The sequence below is a fragment of the Trifolium pratense genome, linkage group LG6, assembly GCF_020283565.1.
Source record: "Trifolium pratense cultivar HEN17-A07 linkage group LG6, ARS_RC_1.1, whole genome shotgun sequence".
NCBI classification, from domain to species: domain Eukaryota; kingdom Viridiplantae; phylum Streptophyta; class Magnoliopsida; order Fabales; family Fabaceae; genus Trifolium; species Trifolium pratense.
In genome coordinates this window covers 2,785,321-2,805,517 of record NC_060064.1, presented here as the reverse complement: position 1 = coordinate 2,805,517, position 20,197 = coordinate 2,785,321, and the positions used below count along the sequence as shown (strand labels likewise).

Sequence of the window (20,197 nt, the reverse complement as noted above, 5' to 3'; positions counted from 1 at the left end):
AGCTAAATTTTATACATTAAACACTGGCAGTTGTGCAACTTTTACTAAATAGAGCTTGTGGCATAAAGAACTTATTCTGTCCCAAGTGGGTAAAACTGTAAAAGATAAGATCTAATATAACTATATAATGCTCATCAAGATTATAAGCAATTGATTAAAGGAGAATATATAATCTGATGAAAAACTGAACTTCTATCATGACCATTTGTATCTCAATAGTATAAGTTGCGCTTACAACGAAACTGATCAAGAATAGAAAGTGAATGAATGAATCTTTCTCATTAACAACTCAACTCACACTTTGCTGCATTTGCAGAGTTAGTCAAGCTGACACCATCATTAACAACAGTAATTGAATTAATAGAAATGCAACTAACTCAACCGATTCATAAAAAACACATACAAAACCATAGATCATTTTGATTTACTCAACATTCTCGTTCTAACTAACGAATAATCTTATTTGCTCGAAACGATGCCATGACTTGACGAAGCTCATTCTCCTCTTCCGAGAAAACATTTTCTGGCACTTGTAATCTCAACTCATACAGTTGACCATTTTCAACTCCTAGAACAGAAAGGTACCTCCTATCCCATTCCAAACGCACCACCCTGTCTTGTGGCATAACAGCAAGCTCATTGCTACTAGCATACGACTTTATGTTCGCCTAGCACACCAACAATATACTCAATTAATCATCTGATATATAACTTTATGTATGTAATCATAGTTTTAAATTGCAGTCTGCAACCGTATTTGTGATCACATTGTTTAAAACCATGAATGAATGAAAATGTTAACAAACCTCGACTTGATAGTATAACTTGCCATCATCAGCAACTCTAGAAGAAGTGGAAAGAACATTCGATTCACGTTTAACACCGAGTCTAGTAGACATAAACTCAGTAAGATACTGAGTAAGAACTTTCTTCCCAGCTTCTTCAGGTGAACCCAAGTCTTGAACAGTCTTGAATTTCGAAGAAGAAGGCGAAGAAACTTCGACAGAAATATTTTCATCAAGAATATAAGGATCCCTGAAGAAAATATCAGCACCAGCACCTCGCACTTGAATCCAATTTGATGGATAATTGAATGAGTAACCATCAAATGCATCAACATATTCACGAAACGGACGAGGTTGTTGTGCTAATGCTGTACCAATGTCTGAGAGAATGTAAGTTGATATGATCAATGACATTGCTTTTCTTCTTGGAACTGCAAAAGTTGCTTTAATCTGATTATATATTAGCAGAGACAAAAATCAAAAGACATAGTAAAAAAATGGAGAGGAGAAAGATGTTAAATAGAATGAGATGGAATTTACCGAATTGGGTGTTGGGGAAATGGAGCAGCGAGGGGAATGGAAGTGAAACGGTGACATGGGTCGGGTTAGAAAACCCGTTGTTGTGATTGTATTAGCCATTGTAATTCACACAGAAAAATGTAAATGGATGGATAGAATAGAATAGAAGGAACAAGAACAAGAGACTACGCGATTTCATTCCATCTCAATCTCTTCTTTTTTCTACTACTTAATTACGTTTTTGCCCCTTTACTGTTTTCTTTCTCTCTTTGAAATTAAACACTTTAGGTTCAATTGCATTTTTAGCCCTCTAATTTTCACAAAATTACGATTTTAGCCCCTAACTTTTAGAAAATTGTGATTTTGTTCTTAAATAGTTTCTACTATTTTTGAATAAATTCTCATGAAACCATTTTTAGAAATATAAATTAAAAATCAATTTTTTTAGTCTATAAAACGACATCATGATAATCTATAACAATATATAATAAGGATATGTGAGTTTGGGATGGACTTTTCAATATACCTATTTTACTCCTGACTTAGTTTCACAACTTCCATTAACTAATCAATTTAAAAAAATAAAAAATAAATTCAAATCATAAAAATGTGAATAAGTGGCAAATGAGTTGCTTATACATGAATGATTACCAATAATATCTTTATTTTTTTAGCAAATTTTTTTTTTTTTTATTAACAAATTCACAATAACATAAAACATTTTTTTGGACATAAGTTAGAAACAGGCAGGCGTGGAACGCGCCTCTCTGGCACGCTAGTTTTTAAATAAAGGTGATTACATAATTTTGAAGAATTGTAACCGTTGGTCATTGTAAAACAATTTTAGCATAGAAGTGAATATTTTTAATCTCATATTTCATTAGTTACAATTAGATCTTGATAATTAACCATAAAATTCTATAATAAATTGTTTTGCCAAATGGGGGAAAAAGAAGAAATTTGAACAGTGGAGGATTATGTGGTGAAAAATAGAATCTTGGATTCCAAGTTAACATTTTCTTCCTATACTTATACATTATTGATATTTTGTTCTACCCACATAACTATCAACCATTCTTTTTTCTTTCCAAAATTTGAGACACCATTTCTTGAACATCCTTTCATGATATCAACCACCACACACTACTCATATTTCGTTCTTGGATAATATTGTAGTTTTTTCCTTCTTCATGTAATGACATCAATCAACCTTATTAGTAATTGTACCATGAAACCATCCTCTAGAATTCTCGGACTTGGTCGAAAGAATTCATCTTTTTTCTCAAGATGTTATCATTCTGTTACAATGTCAACATCATTCTGTAATAATCCTCTTTTTCTCAATCTTGATCGCAAAACCAAGCAATACCCTTCTCGCATTTTTGAATTTAAACGTGTAATGAATGGTTTTCAACAAGTTTTGCGGTTACCCTCTTGGAATTTAGGCCATTCAAGAACATTTCTTAATTTAAAAGCAACAAAAACAGAATGTGTATCGTCTATTGGTGGAGTATCTTTCAAGGCACGTGAATTCTCAAACTCTGTTGAAACCAAACGTGGTTTAAGAGTTGGTAAAGATGATAACAAGGGTGGAGGAGACGAGGAAGATTTGAAGGAAAAGAATTCGAAGAATGGATCCATTGCAAAGAAAAAATTTGATGACGAAGAAACAGAAGTGGAGAAAGAAGCATGGAAATTGTTGCAGAAAGCACTTGTTACTTATTGTGATACACCTGTGGGAACCGTTGCAGCAAATGATGATTCGGGATCGCCATTGAATTATGATCAAGTTTTTATTCGAGATTTTATCCCTTCTGCTCTTGCTTTCTTGCTCAAGGGTGAACATGAGATTGTCAAGAATTTCCTCCTTCACACCTTGCAACTTCAGGTAATCACTAATCATAATAATACATAAATATTATCTTTAAGAGCCTTTTTTTTGTCTATTTTGCAAAGGTTTAAATCTTTTAAGTCTTCTTTGGTGTATATCTTGTTAAAGTTTAATTATGTTTTTGGCCGTCGTAAATATATCATTTTTGTTTTTGTTCCTTTTGTTTTGTTTTAATTGCTGCAAATTTTAATCATACTGGAATAAGTTTTTGTTAAGGACTAAAATGAATATTACATGAATCAATTTCAATACGAAAGTGGCAATGCAACATGTTATGGGGATAATATAATGTGTTTTAATTAATGTTGAATATCCTCTATTCAATTGCAATAGAGTTGGGAGAAAACGGTGGATTGCTATAGCCCGGGACAAGGTTTGATGCCTGCAAGTTTCAAAGTTAAAACTATGGAATTTGATGACAAAAAGACAGGAGAAGTTTTAGATCCTGATTTTGGAGAATCGGCTATTGGTCGTGTTGCTCCTGTTGATTCAGGTTAGTAACACTCTTTTAGGACAATTTTTTTGATGTGACAGATGAGTCCTTTCCATAACATGTTTTTCTATGTTTTTGTTACTTGATAGGATTGTGGTGGATCATTCTGCTTAGGGCTTATGGGAAACTCACTGGTGACTATACCTTGCAAGAAAAGTTAGAAGTTCAAACGGGCTTACAAATGATCATTAACTTATGTTTATCAGATGGATTTGATATGTTTCCTTCTCTGTTAGTAACTGATGGATCTTGCATGATAGACAGAAGGATGGGTATACATGGTCACCCTCTTGAGATTCAAGCATTATTTTACTCGGCTCTTCGGTCAGCGCGCGAAATGGTTGTTTTGAATGATGAATCTAAGAATCTAGTTGGAGAAATTAACAATAGACTAAGTGCACTTTCTTTCCATATTAGAGAATATTATTGGTTGGATATGAGACAGGTGAATGAGATTTATAGGTATAAAACAGAAGAATACTCTTTAGATGCAACTAACAAGTTCAACATTTATCCTGAACAAATTCCAATGTGGTTAATGGATTGGATTCCTGAGGAAGGTGGTTATTTGATAGGAAATCTACAACCAGCTCACATGGATTTCAGGTTTTTCATGCTTGGAAATCTTTGGTCAATTGTTTCATCTTTAGGTACACCAAAACAAAACAAGTCTGTTTTGAATCTCATAGAATCAAAATGGGATGATCTTGTTGGTGACATGCCTCTTAAGATATGTTATCCTGCCTTGGAGGCTGAAGAATGGCGCTTAATTACCGGCAGCGACCCTAAGAATACGTAAACATTAATTCTTCCTTTCATTTTTCCTTCTGTTTTGTAGGGATAAGTTAGGTTCAATATAAAAAATCTAATAGTAGTATTCGTATAAAATTGATTCTATGGTATGGTGTACATATTTAACCAAAACTATATGAATGCCTAACTTTTGCAGCCCGTGGTCATATCATAATGGCGGATCTTGGCCTACCCTTCTCTGGCAGGTAATTATGAATGAGGTTAATTTTCATGCATTGTCAATGTAAACAGTTTTACACACTTTCAGCGCATCACAACCAAATAATGCATCAAACATTTATAATGATCTGACGATTATGATTGATTCAGTTCACGCTAGCATGCATCAAAATGGGGAGAACTAATCTAGCTGAGAAGGCTGTTGATTTGGCTGAGAAAAGGCTTCCAATTGATTCTTGGCCAGAATATTATGACACAAAAACAGGAAGATTTATCGGAAAACAAGCGCGACTTTTTCAAACATGGACATTGGCTGGATTCCTTGCATCTAAGATGCTTTTGAAGAATCCTGAAATAGCAACCTTGCTATGCTGGGATGAAGATCTTGATATTCTTGAAACATGTGTTTGTACACTTAATAAGAGTGGCAGAACAAAATGTTCTCGTGATGTCGCGAAGTCACACATTTTAGTGTGAAGATATCTAAGAGAGGGTCTCTCTATATTTTACAGTCTAACTAGTTTAGTGTGTATATATAGTATATCATGTATATTATGTATATGATAAGTTTGATAGGATTGGGAAGAAATATATATCTTCCACATTGTTGTGACTATTGATGACTGAATTTTGATAGGTCATTGCATCTGTAAATTTATAGATATGTATATATGTATATATTGATTTTTCACATTATAATACAATGATTCTTTGGAGCATTTTTGTTAACTTGTGTCCTATCTGTTTACTACTTTACTTTTTCTTTTCTTTTTTTCAGCACTGAAGTTGAGATTTTTGTTTATTGTTGAAGTATTTTAGCAGCTAATTGTGTTTTCAAGAAATTATGGATGGATATATCTCAACCATGAGAACATAGATTACCAACAAGCATGTATAATGACATTAAGTTGTTACTCGTTAGCAAGACCCTAAAATAATATTACCTATTTCCTGCATTTCAAATTTTCATGAGTCTAAAATGTTGTTCATGTTCTTTATGTGAGTATGTGACTCCTAATTATGGTTTCTTTTAGCTATACTTTTGTGTCCAGTAATTACGTTTTAGAAAAAATGATCTTTAAGCTTGGATGGATGGGATTTCAGTATTGAGTTCATATATAATTCATATATTTGTTTCCCTCAATTTTAATTCAAAAGCTGATTATTTTACAAATTTAGATTTGTTTCGGTCACAAATTCACTCAACAATTGTTATATCGAAACTGAACAACTTAGAAAAGTAAAATTACTCTAAAATATCAAACAAATTTAAACCATTTCGATCCAACAATTATCAATGTGCTAACTACGTGTATTTTTTGGTTTACAATATAGCTAATGAGAATCGAATCTACAATCTCATGTATTCTACATAAATCTCTCATCACTAGACTAAGTTTTTAGGTGCATTTTGCGACCACATCAAATTCAACTCAATTATTTCTTCAGTTGTCCAAAGAAAAGGGGAATCTCCATTAGACAGCCTGAAAAGCTAGCGGTGGATTAGTTTTTAATTAGACGTCTAACTGTTAGATTAGATGTACTAATTATTTTGGGTACTGTTCCTCCATTTTTGAGGTACTGTTACTCCCATCTAGTATGACTTTTCTTTTTCATGTTATTATTTTGGTTTGGTCGAGTAATTTAATGCGTACCTAAATACTCCCTCCGGTCCTTTTTATAAGGAACACTTAGGGCAAAAAATTTGGTACTTTTTATAAGAAATTTTGACCAATTTTCAAATGTTTTAAATGTTCAATTTCACTTACGCCCTTATTTATTATGAGAGAGAATTTAAAAATAAGTAAGTTAGTTGAATAAAGAGTAATTAAATAAGGTATACATGGAATAAATTTAAATTTATAAGAGTATTAAATGAAAATAACAATGTTAAATGTGCTTCATTGGTCTGTGTGATTTTTTCAAAGTGTTTCTTATAAAAAGGACCGGAGGGATTACTTCGTATAACAATATGTTACACTTTGCGTGCCTTATTTTCCTTGTTATTGTTATTAAATTAATCTAATAGCAACTCTAACTCCAAGGATAACCCAAGAGTTTGGAGTTGCAATCAACTTCTCAAAAGTCTAAAAAAATGTTATTTTCAATTTATTTATTTTTTGGTTTCCTTAACTGATGTCCGGACAGTTAGCATCACCCATAAAATATTTGACACACTCACACAATTACAAGATAGTAATGATATTAGACTCAAGTGATTAATAAACTTTTCCTAAAATGAATCGTTTAAAAAAAAAACCCTAATAAATAATATCGTACCCCGAATTAGAGTTACCCTTTCATGCTCGAGAAAAAATTGATTAACCACTAAGATATGGACCGAATTCACGGTAAGAAAATGAGGTTTGGTCCAATTTACTTAGGTTGGTGCTTGTCTCTTATAATCCCTATTGTTTTATTGTGTGAGGTTGTAAAATTTGAACTAATAAATTTTATGTGTAACTATATTTAGTATATAGTCGACCAATTGTTTTCCTGTGTTGACATTTTTGAATGAAATCTTATCTCTTTGGACAAAAATTAAAACTTGGAATGGGACAGAGGAAAAAGTAAGTTGAAACTTATAAAAGTTGGTTACACTTAGAGACAGATACACTCCTTAAATTTGATCTACCGACTTATTGTGATCATTCATTATAGCTGTGAATATATTCATTCATTTTGGGTTGGTTCCTTCCACTAGTAGCTTCCTTCCTTTTCCCTTTTTTGGGGTACAAACAAATACAATGATAGCTTCATTTATATTTACACGCTAACGTTTTACTTGTAACATCAAATTTTCCCCCTCAAGAACGTGTAATGGTTAGGTAAAATATCACTTTTCCTTAAAAATAAAAATAACATTGGTTTTGGACTGGACCTAAAGCTGGCCCAAATTCCCTCCGCTAGGATGTCGAGGATGGCCCAAGATGATATGCCCCAGCTCGCCCATGTCATCACGCCGCTAGGATGTCGAGGACGACCCAAGATGACATGCCCCAGCTCGCCCATGTCATCACGCCCAAATTCCCTCCGCTAGGATGTCGAGGACGGCCCAAGATGACATGCCCCAGCTCGTCCACATCATCACACACATTTCTGCTCATCCCTTATCCAATAAGTGAAATTGTTTGGCCTAGGATGAGGACCACGAATGGTCTCTCCATCCAATGAGAAATCCTGACAGTCACTCTTAATGAGCTGCTCAACATGGCTCATTAAGGAAATTTTTAACCCAACGTTGGGCTCTATAAAAACCCTCCGCAACGTGAGACTCAAGTTACTTCGTACCTTTAACCATTCATATAGATTAAATTAAATATATCAATTATTTAATAAACTTTAAAAATCAACAATTTTAGTTTCGATTGAGTTAAAACAATTCAAGGCGCTGCGAACATCCACAATGGAGCACATGGAGCTCTTTTCTTCAAGAGAGTTCTATACGTAGACATGTTATAGTTATATATCCACATTAGGAATGGTGTTAGAAAATTAAATAAGTTGAACACCTATTTAAAGTCAAAAACTTTAATTTAATACAGGTGGTTACACAAAATATTAATTAGATTAACTCAAACATCAATATACATCTGAGATCAGACACAATTTCTTTGCCATCAACAAAAAAAACAGAAACATTTAAAATAATTAATTTCATTTCATTTTTAATCGGATAAGAACAAAAGATCAAGGATGATTAATACACCACTTCAATTGATAATAATCTTTAAAACTCCCCACCCCTAAATAAAAGTAACATTAAAATTTATTAATTGATAATTCAATAGCAGCAACAACAAATTGGTGACAAAATAGACAGATCTAGAATTAGACCTCTTTGACACCACCAGCAGCAGCAGCAGCAACAGTTTCATTAACTTTGTTGTTAGTTTCCTTAACAACAACACTTGATTTGTCTTCTTCAACCTCAAAAGCAGAAACAGGAAAAGTTCTAGAAAGTCCAGCAGGTGTTTTAAAAGTGATTTTACCAGTTGGTGGATCATCAACATAAATATCACTAAGTGTGATCCAAATCAAAAGCTCTTTTGTTTTAACACCATTAAGTTTCTTAATCTTACCTTTTTCAACTTGTGCAGTAACTTCAGTAGCATATGAAACAAGTTTACCAATTTTCTCAAACTTGTGTGTTATTGCTTTTTTCTGTTTCAACCAAACAAAACCTGTTTCTCTGTTGTAACCAACTTCAATGATGTCTTTCAATGGTAAAAGACCATTTGGAAGAACAATTTCTCTCAGAAGTTCTTTTGATTTCGCTTGACAGATTTGGTCACCATGGTAAACCTCTGATTTCGATTTCATTTCTTCTGATACCAACGACATCGTTTTGTGTTGTTTTTGAGTTTCTTGTTTTGTTTTGTTGTGTGGTTACAATTGGGGTTGCGGTGGGTTCTTATATACTTCGTATGCTGTTAAATTGACCTTTCTTTATTGTGTTAATTACAACAATTGCCACTGCCGTTTATTAATGTCACATTTAATTCTTTATCTTCCTCAACTGCATTCTATATTTAGATGATTTATTAAATTTAAAAGCAATTCAATATTTAAAACATTAACTTCCTTTTCTTATTAAAAAAATATTAAAAACATTAACGTTAAGGTGGAATTTTTTAAGTCAAACAAAAAATTAACTTTGTTAATAAAGATTATCTAAAACATTAATGATTTAACTTACTGTATTTTTTTCATAATTTTTTTTATCAGTATTTTTTCATAGTGGGTTAATATAAAAATAATAAATTGGGCTAAAAGAAAATAAAAAAAAATAACAAATCTAACTAAATTATAGTAAAATCAAATATACACTATTTTCGTTTACGTGTCACTTCATCTTCAATCTGGCGCGGTCAACCTTCTTACATCAATCAACCTCTCACCTCTCTAGATATGTGGTCTTGGATTTGGAAGATGAAAATATTTGCTAGTGTGCAATTCTTTATTTGGCAAATTTGTCACAATTCTATACCTACTCGAGCTATCATTTTTCACAGAGGTATTAATGTTCCTCCTTCGTGTCCATTCTTTATTGTTTATTTTTCTGACCCCAAGTTAGGGATCTATGGATAGGTTGTGGTCTTAATGAAGTTCCAAATCTTTGTCAGTGCGTTGGCCTGAAGAGTATACAGACACTAATTGCTACTATAGTATATGATTTCGGAGTCATTGTTTCATTAATTATGTGGAACATTTGGACTTTTCGAGATAAATATATCATTGAAGATATCCGGCCGATGAAAACTACGCTTGTACCATCTATGTGTTACTCAGTTGCAGGTAACTATGCAAGCATTTAACGAAGGTTCTCTTCCCATGTCTCAGTCTCTCACCCTATTCATGGAGTTCGCTAGAAAGAGTGGAGACCAAGATACTATGACTTTAAATGTAGATGGTAGTGCATTAACAAATCTAGGGAAATCGATCATGATTTGGGGTTTGGTGAGAAATCATGAGGGAAACTTCCGCTTTGAATTTTATGGGAACGTTGGTTGGTCGAATGTGTTACATGGAGAGATTCATGATCTTTTAATTGGCATCAAGTTGTGTTGGCAAGCAGGATTCAAAAAGATTATGTGTTACTCAGAGTCCCTTCACGTAGTCCAACTAGTGACTATGAGAACACACATACATCATCATTATGCTAATATGTTGGAGATTTTCAGAGGGTACATGAAGAAGGATTGAAATTTTGTTTTTGAAGTATATTCTTCGTGAAGGGAATACTCGTACAGATATCCTTGCAAAGATGAGAGCCAATTGTTTAGACACTTTGACTATATAGTTAATGAGTGTCTTATTTTACGTCTGTGTCATTCATTGTGAGACATAAAGTATAATATCCGGAGTGGAAAGTTTACGTACATTGAAATAAATAATATTTTGACTTTTAAAAAATTGAATGCATGATTTTTAAAACGAATATTCAAAGTTCCTTAACATGAAGAAAAACGATATAGTTCTTTTTTTCTTTTTCTTAAAAGACGACAATTGCTCATCGAATGTCGATGCATCTTATATATTTATTTTTTTGAAGGAATCTTATATTTTATATATTTGTGAACTAATCCATAACTCATATTTCATTCTTTTAGTCATCATACAAGTCGGTGAATATTTCAAACTCGTACAAAAAATACTATTAACTCAACATCGATCAATTTTCTACAACCCGTACGTGATTAGCCATGCAAATCTGAGAAGAGATTATTCCCATCAACAAATTAAATGGCGTGGGGAAACAAAACAAAAATATATTTAAAGAAAAATATTACTGTAACAAGTATTTCTAAAATATTTGTTAAAAAAATTAAATATAATAAAATTATCTTTAAATTTGTGTTTGTTAAAGTACCAAAAATACTGGTTAGCATGATTCATATAAATGGAATAAACAATTAATGTAGAGATATATTGAAATTAATTTTATTTTATTTATAATTGGAAAAGAACAAAAGAGGAAGATTAATACACCACTTCACCTAGCTTAATTTGAAACTGCCCAAAATAAAATAAAAAAGTAACATAAACATAAACTTATTCATTGAAAATTTTATTAGCAACCACATCTTTAGTCAATGGAGACCTAAAACATTAGACATCTTTGACACCACTTGATTTCTCTTCTTCAAGTTCAAAAGCAGTAACAGGGAAAGTTCTAGAAAGTCCAGAATAAGCTTTGAAAGTGATTTTACCAGTTGGTGGATCATCAACATAAATCTCATTAAGTGTAAGCCAAATCAAAAGCTCTTTAGCTTTAACACCATTAAGTTTCTTAATCTTACCTTTTTCAACTTCTGCAGTAACTTCAGTAGCATATGAAACATTTCTACCAATTTTCTCAAACTTATGTGTTATACTTTTCTTCTGTTTCAGCCAAACAAAACCTATTTCTCTGTTGTAACCAACTTCTATGATGTCTTTCAATGGTAAAAGACCATTTGGAAGAGCAATTTCTTCTAGAAGCTCTTTCGCTTTCGCTTGACAGAGTTCGTCACCATGGTAAATCTCTGCTTTCAATTTGATTTCCTCTGTTACCAATGACATTGTTTTTCTTATAGATGTTTTTGATTTGTTTTTGTTGTGTTGTTACAATGGTTGCAGTGGCTTCTTATATAGTACTACTTCTCCAGTTGTAAAATTTAATCCTATGTTTAATTTTGTCGACAAAGATTATCTAGAACATCAATGATTGTTTGATTTAGTCAATAAAATTAATGAGTGTTTGATTATTTATTTTATCTTTTATACTTGTTTGATTTACAATTTATTTATGTCTTTTAATAAAGATTTGTATATATCATCTAATCAAACCAAATATTTTTGTTTTAAGAAAAATATAAAGTCTAAGAAATTCTTACTAATCACAATAAAACATTTGTTTTTTTATTATGGATATTCCTAAAATACTTCATATTTATTTCATCCATTATTTGTTTGCTTGTCGCTTTTATAGAAGAAAAATAATTATGTTTATTTTTTTTAATAAAATATTAATTATTATTATTTTGAAGAAGGCAAAAAATATATTAAGCACTAGCAAAAAACTGATCAAGAATAAGTATTCTTATCATCTCCTGTTGATCCTCCATGTACTAATTATAACTGTTGGATCTTAACTGTTGTTTCTCTCCCCCGATCATTTTATTCTCCTTTACAATCGCAGTCATTAGATTATGAATAAACAAAGTCACAAAACAGTTAAAAAATTTGCTTCCAAATCAAGTGATTTCAACCCTTGAACAAGCTAATGGCTTAAACAACCAGGAATTCAAATCATAACTAAATCCGGTATTTTCTTCAACCAACACCAAACAAGGGTTTCACTTTATCAAGAGTCGAATTCATAGATAGATCTTTTTGTACAAAATACATGTTATTTTGTTATTTTCAAATATAAGTCAACAACAAACCACCCAGATCGCCAAAAATTACTTTCGCGTCTCTTCATTAAACAAAGAGCCGCTACCAAAGTGTAAAGCATGATAGCGCACATCAATTAAAACAACAACATATTCTCGGCTAATTTGCAACTGCCCTCCAATGAGTACCAAAAACGTCATATTCAAAAAATATATGGCCGGTTGACTATTTCATTAGCCCCACAACCTATTGAACAAAATAGATTTTTCAAATGGCCCTCCCCACCAAATTAACACATAATAATATTCATACATTTCACTGTCACTTTAACCGTAAAAGCCAACACATTCGTTTTCTTATTTATTAGTGGGCACATATATGAATATCATTCGATCCATATACGTATCCATTAAATAACAGGTAGTTACAAAATATCTATTTATATTACCCGCAAATATCTATTAAACTACCCCTGATGCCTGTAGCGGATTTTATTAGCAGAAACTGGTATTTTATCATCCATATTTCTTACATGAATACAAATAAAAAAGGGTTTAGGCACACTACACTCATAACATAAGCAAGCAAAAATAAAAGAAAAATTAGACCTCTTTGACACCAGCTGCAACAGTTTCAGTGATATTTACGTTGAACATCACTTGACTTCTCTTCTTCAACCTCAAAAGCAGAAAGAGGAAATGTTTTAGATAATCCAAGAGGAGTTTTGCAAGTGATTTTACTACCAATTGGTGGATCATCAACATAAATATCACTAAGTGTGATCCAAATCAAAAGCTCTTTAGTTTTGACACCATTGAGTTTCTTGACCTTACCATGTTCAATATGTGCAGTCATTTCAGCAGCATATGAAACAAGTTTCCCAATTTTCTCAAACTTGTGTATTATGCTTTTGTTCTGTTTCAGCCAAACAAAACCTGTTTCTTTGTTGTAACCAACCTCTTTGATGTCTTTCAATGGTAAAAGATTGTTTGGAAGAGCCATTACTTTGAGAAGCTCTTTGTATTTCAGTTCACATATTTGGTGACCATGGTATACTTCTGATTTCAATTTGATTTCCTCAGTCACCAAAGACATCCTTTGTTTTGTTGTGTGCTTAATTACACAATGGCTACATAGTAGTAGCTTGGTTATATAAGTTGTGAAATTCATCTTATGTAAGACATTAATTTAATGCGACAATTGCATTACATGCAATGTTTAGTTCTTTAGAGTGCTATTTTTTTTGTGAGGAGGAACCGTCGCATGCTCTCATTTTCGGTTTCCTTTTATAGAATATATACAATGTACAACTTCCATTATCCCATATGTTTGGGTTAATTGGTTTCATGTTTCTTCCAGGGGCGGACCCAGACACAAATAACTGGTGTGGCTAAAATTTTTAGGCACTACCGGACAAAAAAAATCATTGAAATTTAGTTAAACAACAAACAATATATATATATACATATATATATGTGTGTGTGTGTGCGCGCACGCGCGCGCGCGCGCGCGTGCGTGCGTGCGTGTGTGTGGGTGAGATTTACTAATACAACATGTATATCCATAAAAAAAAATCTATAATCTATAAAATTTCTATTAAAAAATAAAACCAAACTATATAAAAAAATCACAATTTCTGTTCGAATAAAAAAAAATACTATAACTTTTGTTTATATATTTATTTGATTTTCAGTTAATATTGCATGATTAATTGGAAATGAAAACCTCAAATGTTGAAATAAAAAATAATATATGGTTTGATTAAAATTATTTATTGACAAAAACATTTATTATATGTATATTAGATTTGAAATTAGAAATATGCCATATATAGCCATGCAATCTGCATGTTACATTTGGTTCCAATTATCATGCTCCATATCTAATTAAAATGTTACCCTAAAAAAAATTGGACAACAAATTAAAGCTAACATTAAATTTGAGGTATCAATTTGCGATGTATGAAAAAGTTGATGAAAAAACTAGAAGATGATGTTGATGAATAAGCTAGAAGAAGAAAAATGATGATGAATGAGGGTGTGGGAGTGATAGAGAAAGAAGTGAATTAAATTAAAATTAAAAGTGCAAACACTATTGAAAAAATTGAAAAGCTAGCAATGATATATGCATGGCTTATGGCTTGTAAGAAACAAGTATCTACCTATTATGCCAAAGACAAAAGCCAAAGATTCACGGGACATGGCCATCTCTTGAATATAATAAAACTATTGGAAATTTTTGGAATATAGTTAAAAATATTTGTCACACAAACACTCTATATATTTTTCTCAAAGTGAAAACCCTCAATTCAAGCTATCTCAAACTCTCTTTCTTTCTTTCTTTCTCTAAGTTCCACGAGTCGATATGCATAGAATGAGAGTTGTATTTATAGTGCACATAAAAAATATTTGTATAGTTAAAACTATAGGAAATTTTTGGAATATAGTTAAAAATATTTGTCACACAAACACTCTATATATATATATGTGTATGTGTGTGTGCGCGCGCGCGTGCGCGTGCGTGCATGCGTGTGTGTGGGTGAGATTTACTAATACAACATGTATATCCATAAAAAAAAATCTATAATCTATAAAATTTCTATTAAAAAATAAAACCAAACTATATAAAAAAATCATAATTTCTGTTCGAATAAAAAAAAATACTATAACTGTTAAATCATGCATATCATTATTGTTAGAGTCTTCACAAGATCCTACCTTGGACCAAAATATATATAGAATACAAAATTATACTAACTTACACTTTATTTTGATAGGCTAATTCAATTAGTTTATAACTTATTAATTTTTATTCCAATTTAACCCATATTATCTTACTTCAAAAAATTAAATATTAATTATGTCATTTCATATTTATATTCCAGTTTAATCGATAATTTTACCCAATATTACAAACTCAATTAGTTATTCATTTTTTTACCAAACAAAGTTAAAGTTAATTATTATAAAATTAAACTATATAAATTAAAATAATACTTTACGTATAATGCAAGACTTGAAATCATCAATAATAGACTACGAACTAATATTTGCACTAGTACTTAAACTAATATGTACGAGGGACTTACAGTATCAATAATAAACTCTAAATTAATATTTATATTAATACTTATATGAATATGTATATAAAATGACTTAAAATCATTTATAAAATATATATTTATTTTTTATAGGAAACAAATTGGCTAGGCTGGTGTGGCTATAGCCACACCAAGCCTTGAAGAGGTCCGCCCATGGTTTCTTCCTCTCTTGATCTCAAACTTCATCATTCATTTGCCTAACTACTCATTCCGTTCCTTTTTAAGTGTCATTTTAAGACAAAAAAATTGTCATGTGATTTAGTGATGCCAGAACTGTCCCTCATATCGGATTAAAAAGTCCGGTAGACCGGATATTAATGGTGAAAACCAACCCAAAAAAAAAATCCAATTTTTAAATAAATGCAAATCATGAACATTAAAACTAGTACAAAAGGTCTGTGAAAAATTGTACAAAAAACACACTTCTATCATCTAAGCCATCCAATACTTATATAATATATCAATGGTTGAAATGTAAACTTCACCTTGATTGTCTCAAATGGTCCAATAAATTGGGATTTTCTTTGGAGTTTCAAGAGAGTGATTCTAAGTTATTGTAGGATGGAACTCTGTGGTACAAGATACAATATAGTTCTTTCAAAGATGAAACCATTAAATCTATCATTGACTTTGTAAAAGAATCTTAAATAAGTCTCTGATTTTATGAATATTTTTTTGGAGTTTCAAGAGAGTGATTCTAAGTTATTGTAGGATGGAACTTTGCGGTACAAGACACAATATAGTTCTTTCAAAGATGAAACCATTAAATCGATCATTGACTTCGTAAAACAGTCTTAAATAAGTCTCTACCTTTATGAATATATTTCAAAAAAGTACTTGACTCTGTTAAATTTTATTCATATCCTCCATGAGTTTTACCTCAATTTATAAAAATGTCAAAATTGTTAGGTCGAACGTATGACCAAGGTTTAAACTCCGACTCTCTTACTTGTGTATAAGTTTATAATGACTTTGTCATTTTGTCTATCTAAAAAAAATTATATTAGTCCTTCAAAAAGTATTCAACTCTGTTACATTTTATAGACTTGATTAAAAATAAATGGATAAACTTAAGAACTAATTAATATTAAGTTACAAAATAAAAGATATAATTGATAATAAGTGATTAAATATAACACCAATGCTATATATAGCGAAATAAGCTATCACAAAATTATCACGAAGTATAAATAGTTGAAAGCAATAAGAAAATGGGTTATACAAAATACACGTCGGGATGAATTCGTGAATTTTTCTTTCGTGAGTTTCTCTAAATATAAATACCAATTTATTTAAAATAAAATCGGAGAACGATAAAACTTAATTTCCAAGATCAATAAAACATGCATGACACCTGAGACCCCGGGGACGGATCCAGGAGCTTAGTACACTGGGGGCCAAAAAATAGTAAAATAATCAAAATTAGTGTAGATTTTTTGTTGTCCATGCAATTTTTTTTTTATGTTATAATATTATTTTTACGAAGTTCTTGTTTAATAGTGACTTGTGACTAAACGTCTCCGGGAAATATGTGGGGCACAAAAAATGAGTTTTTCCCCCTCAATCTAATTTTGTTCATGTGCAAGAGCCAAATATCAATCTTTTGATCACTTACTTAAGAAACTCAAAACTCTTACCAATTGAAACAACTATTTTTTTTATATAATTAAAATGCTATATTTTTAATAATTCAACACCTATAATTGTTCGACAATATAAATATTTTTACACCATAAATACATATCAATTAAATTCTTATTTATATAATCTAAATGATAAATAATTGATATAATTACAAATTATAATATACTAATTGTATATGATATATTATGTATATGTATGTATGTAATTAAGGGGGAGGGGAGGGCCTTAGCCACTGTTTGCCCCCCTCCAGGTCCGTCCCTGCCTCTTTCCCTCTGACTTCATATTTTTCTATCTTCTTTTGTGGATTACAGCTGAATTGTCATATTTCCTGCCTTCCGCGCGGTTTCTTGGTTCAAGATATTATAATTCCTCTAGTAGTCTGACGGCTCTTTCTCTTAAGTGAAGTGCTTCTCGGGATAAAGAGCAGAAAGGAAGGTACGTAGTTCGTGGTTCTCGTCTCGATCCTCCAAACCAGAGGCAAGCCGAGGTCTTAAACACCGACGGACGTCCCTCGCTACTTCCACACAATGGGGGTGGGAGGTTAACACAAGGATTGGCTCAGTTTTATGTTCCTTCCTTTTCATAGTCTTTAGCTATCAAGTGAGTTACTGCTTTTAAAATTATATAATGTTAAATATTTTGTTTAAAAATATTATTTTCTATGAGTTTTTTATAAGAAACAAAACACATAAATTATCAAGAATAAGAAAACAAGTTATAAATAGTTATTTTTATTTAATATTTCCATAAATTTAAATTTATTTTTTGAATATTTTTTTTTTTTGGGTTACAATGAGAATATTCATATTTATTACTCTTAATTCTACTAACTTACTTTATATTAATATTTTCTTTCATAATAAATAAAGTCGCAAGTTATGCACCAAAAAAAATAAAATAAAAATAAAGTAGCAAGTGAAATTAAACCTCTAATATATTTGAAAAATGGTTATAAAAACACCAAACAATTAAGGTTGTCACTTTTGTTTCTTACCACTTAATTTTGCCCATAAATATATGAATCACTTTGATTTTTCTCCGCACATTTAAGGTCAGAGCAAAATCATGTATGAATTTACTCATCAAAATTAGTATCGTAGAGAATTAAACTTGAAACCTTAAAACATATTCTAAGATTTCAAACCAATATATATCACCAAATGGATGGGTGTGCCACCAAATAGGGCTTCAAAATTTTAGGGGACTCCTACTTTTCATATATGTCTATTAAAAAATTTATATATATGTAAAAAATGGAATGATTTTGTCATTACTAAAAAAAATTTATTCTTAATAACTAACTTTAATAGATATATTCTTAATTTCACAAATAACTTTGCAGTTGATCGTAAAAAAAAAAGTAAAATTACTACAACAACAAAAAATGAAAACCAAAAATATTTTTTATCTTATACAATATAGATCTTTTTTGTTTTGTTTACAATGAGCTGGAGATCGAACCCAAGACCTACAACTTACTACTCAAATCCCTCGCTATTGGACCAAACATAGTGGCTTATACAATATAGGTCTATTTCTAAGCTTTTTTTTTTTTTTCCATTTAACTCAAATTCTTAAAAGTCCGCAACATTACCATATTATATTATGTTCTGACAAAATTAAAATTAATATTTAAAACGTAGTTAGAAAGTTGATAGTAGTTTGAAGTTTTATTTTGAAGTTATTAATTAAAATATTCTTTTAAATGTTAATTATTTTTATATTATTTACAATTTAAATAGATAATGATTTCTTTTTATTATTTTACCTTTTTTTTATTAACTATTTTTAATATTTAAACATAACTTCCAAATAATCGGAACTAGTCCTGATGTTATGAATTGATGGAAAATCCAAAAGATACATAAAGTAATCTATGATTCATGATCTGTTTTTTGTTGGGGGCAGTTGAAATAGTCTTCCTTGACATTTCCTTTATCACTCAAAAACAGTTGAAAATTTATGAACTCCATAAATGAAGGGAGGGTTAGCGTTGAATTGGAGACAGATAGCAATTATAAGAAATTAATCTACTATTTATAAAAAATATTTATCTTAAAATTATCATATTTTTTTTTAAGCGGAAGAAAGAAAAAAAAAGTAGTAGATTAAAGTGGAAACAATCTAAATAGGCAATAAATAGTTTTTTCTAATAAGTAAAATAGAATATGAAGCAACGAGATAGCTTCAAGCGCGAAATTAGATAACAAATCAACGAAATAAGTTTTCTCTGACTAGAAGCACAAATCAACGAAATTGTGTACAAGCACGAAATTAGATAACAAAAAAGTGTAGTGTGCAAACGTTAATGAGCACCAAATCAGAGACGAGCCCAATTGAACCAAAAACGTGTATAAAATCGGTAAATGAACTTGATTGCCCACACAAAAAAAAAATTCATGAAACAACTTACTGCAACGAAAGTACGACCAACAAATAATAAATGTCATTTCGAGCCAAATAGTCGAAGCTAATATGAAGTAATGACGTGGATATGACGACGATGTTGTGGCTTACACCAAAATCGACGAAGCTGTCGAGAACAATCTTACTAGAGGGAGATGAAATTTTGCGACCAAGGCACACCACAACAACGAGGTAGGTCTAGAAACGGGGCGCAAATCCGTAACCTTATATGAAACTAATAAATGACATAAGATGTTGTTTGATTTGTTTTAATGAGTATTTTCATAATATACAATTTTTATAATTTTTCAAAACAAATAACTAATGATAAACGTGAACTTGTCAAATTCGTTATTTATTTCGGGATATATGTAGAGATAAAGAATTTTTTAGAAAACTTAAGAAACATGAATGGTAGCAACACGTAAGTCAACATTTATGATCTTGTTAGATGACACTACTAGTAGATACACAGAATTTATTGATGACCAATACTATCAATTCAT

At 31.0% G+C, this 20,197-nt stretch overlaps 5 protein-coding genes across 6 annotated transcripts; 1 reads left to right on the top strand and 4 right to left on the bottom strand.

Annotated features, from left to right (window-relative positions):
- Positions 1 to 260: 260 nt before the first annotated feature.
- On the bottom strand, positions 261 to 1,510 carry LOC123890988 (psbP domain-containing protein 1, chloroplastic). 2 transcript variants are annotated; one of them, XM_045940762.1, is made up of 3 exons: positions 1,326 to 1,510; positions 807 to 1,235; positions 261 to 668 (listed from the first exon to the last, which is right to left on the bottom strand). In XM_045940762.1, the coding sequence occupies exons 1-3, from the start codon at positions 1,422 to 1,424 to the stop codon at positions 447 to 449; spliced, it is 750 nt and encodes a 249-aa protein (XP_045796718.1). In that variant the 5' UTR covers positions 1,425 to 1,510; the 3' UTR covers positions 261 to 446. The 2 variants fall into 2 exon arrangements, with proteins under 2 accessions (XP_045796718.1, XP_045796719.1); XM_045940763.1 differs by having other exon boundaries at positions 807 to 1,216; positions 1,326 to 1,445.
- Positions 1,511 to 2,431: 921 nt separating this feature from the next.
- LOC123890987 (alkaline/neutral invertase A, mitochondrial-like) lies at positions 2,432 to 5,291 on the top strand. The gene is made up of 5 exons (XM_045940761.1): positions 2,432 to 3,192; positions 3,529 to 3,688; positions 3,778 to 4,483; positions 4,638 to 4,686; positions 4,811 to 5,291. The coding sequence occupies exons 1-5, from the start codon at positions 2,500 to 2,502 to the stop codon at positions 5,135 to 5,137; spliced, it is 1,935 nt and encodes a 644-aa protein (XP_045796717.1). The 5' UTR covers positions 2,432 to 2,499; the 3' UTR covers positions 5,138 to 5,291.
- Positions 5,292 to 8,301: 3,010 nt separating this feature from the next.
- On the bottom strand, positions 8,302 to 9,048 carry LOC123890985. Its single transcript, XM_045940760.1, has one exon. It carries the CDS (start codon positions 9,002 to 9,004, stop codon positions 8,492 to 8,494), a length of 513 nt encoding a protein of 170 aa, XP_045796716.1. The 5' UTR covers positions 9,005 to 9,048; the 3' UTR covers positions 8,302 to 8,491.
- A 2,044-nt stretch (positions 9,049 to 11,092) lies between these two features.
- Positions 11,093 to 11,778, bottom strand: LOC123890984. Its single transcript, XM_045940759.1, has one exon. The coding sequence runs from the start codon at positions 11,723 to 11,725 to the stop codon at positions 11,273 to 11,275; it is 453 nt and encodes a 150-aa protein (XP_045796715.1). The 5' UTR covers positions 11,726 to 11,778; the 3' UTR covers positions 11,093 to 11,272.
- Positions 11,779 to 13,032: 1,254 nt separating this feature from the next.
- LOC123890983 lies at positions 13,033 to 13,755 on the bottom strand. The gene has a single exon (XM_045940758.1). The coding sequence runs from the start codon at positions 13,709 to 13,711 to the stop codon at positions 13,175 to 13,177; it is 537 nt and encodes a 178-aa protein (XP_045796714.1). The 5' UTR covers positions 13,712 to 13,755; the 3' UTR covers positions 13,033 to 13,174.
- Positions 13,756 to 20,197: the final 6,442 nt, after the last annotated feature.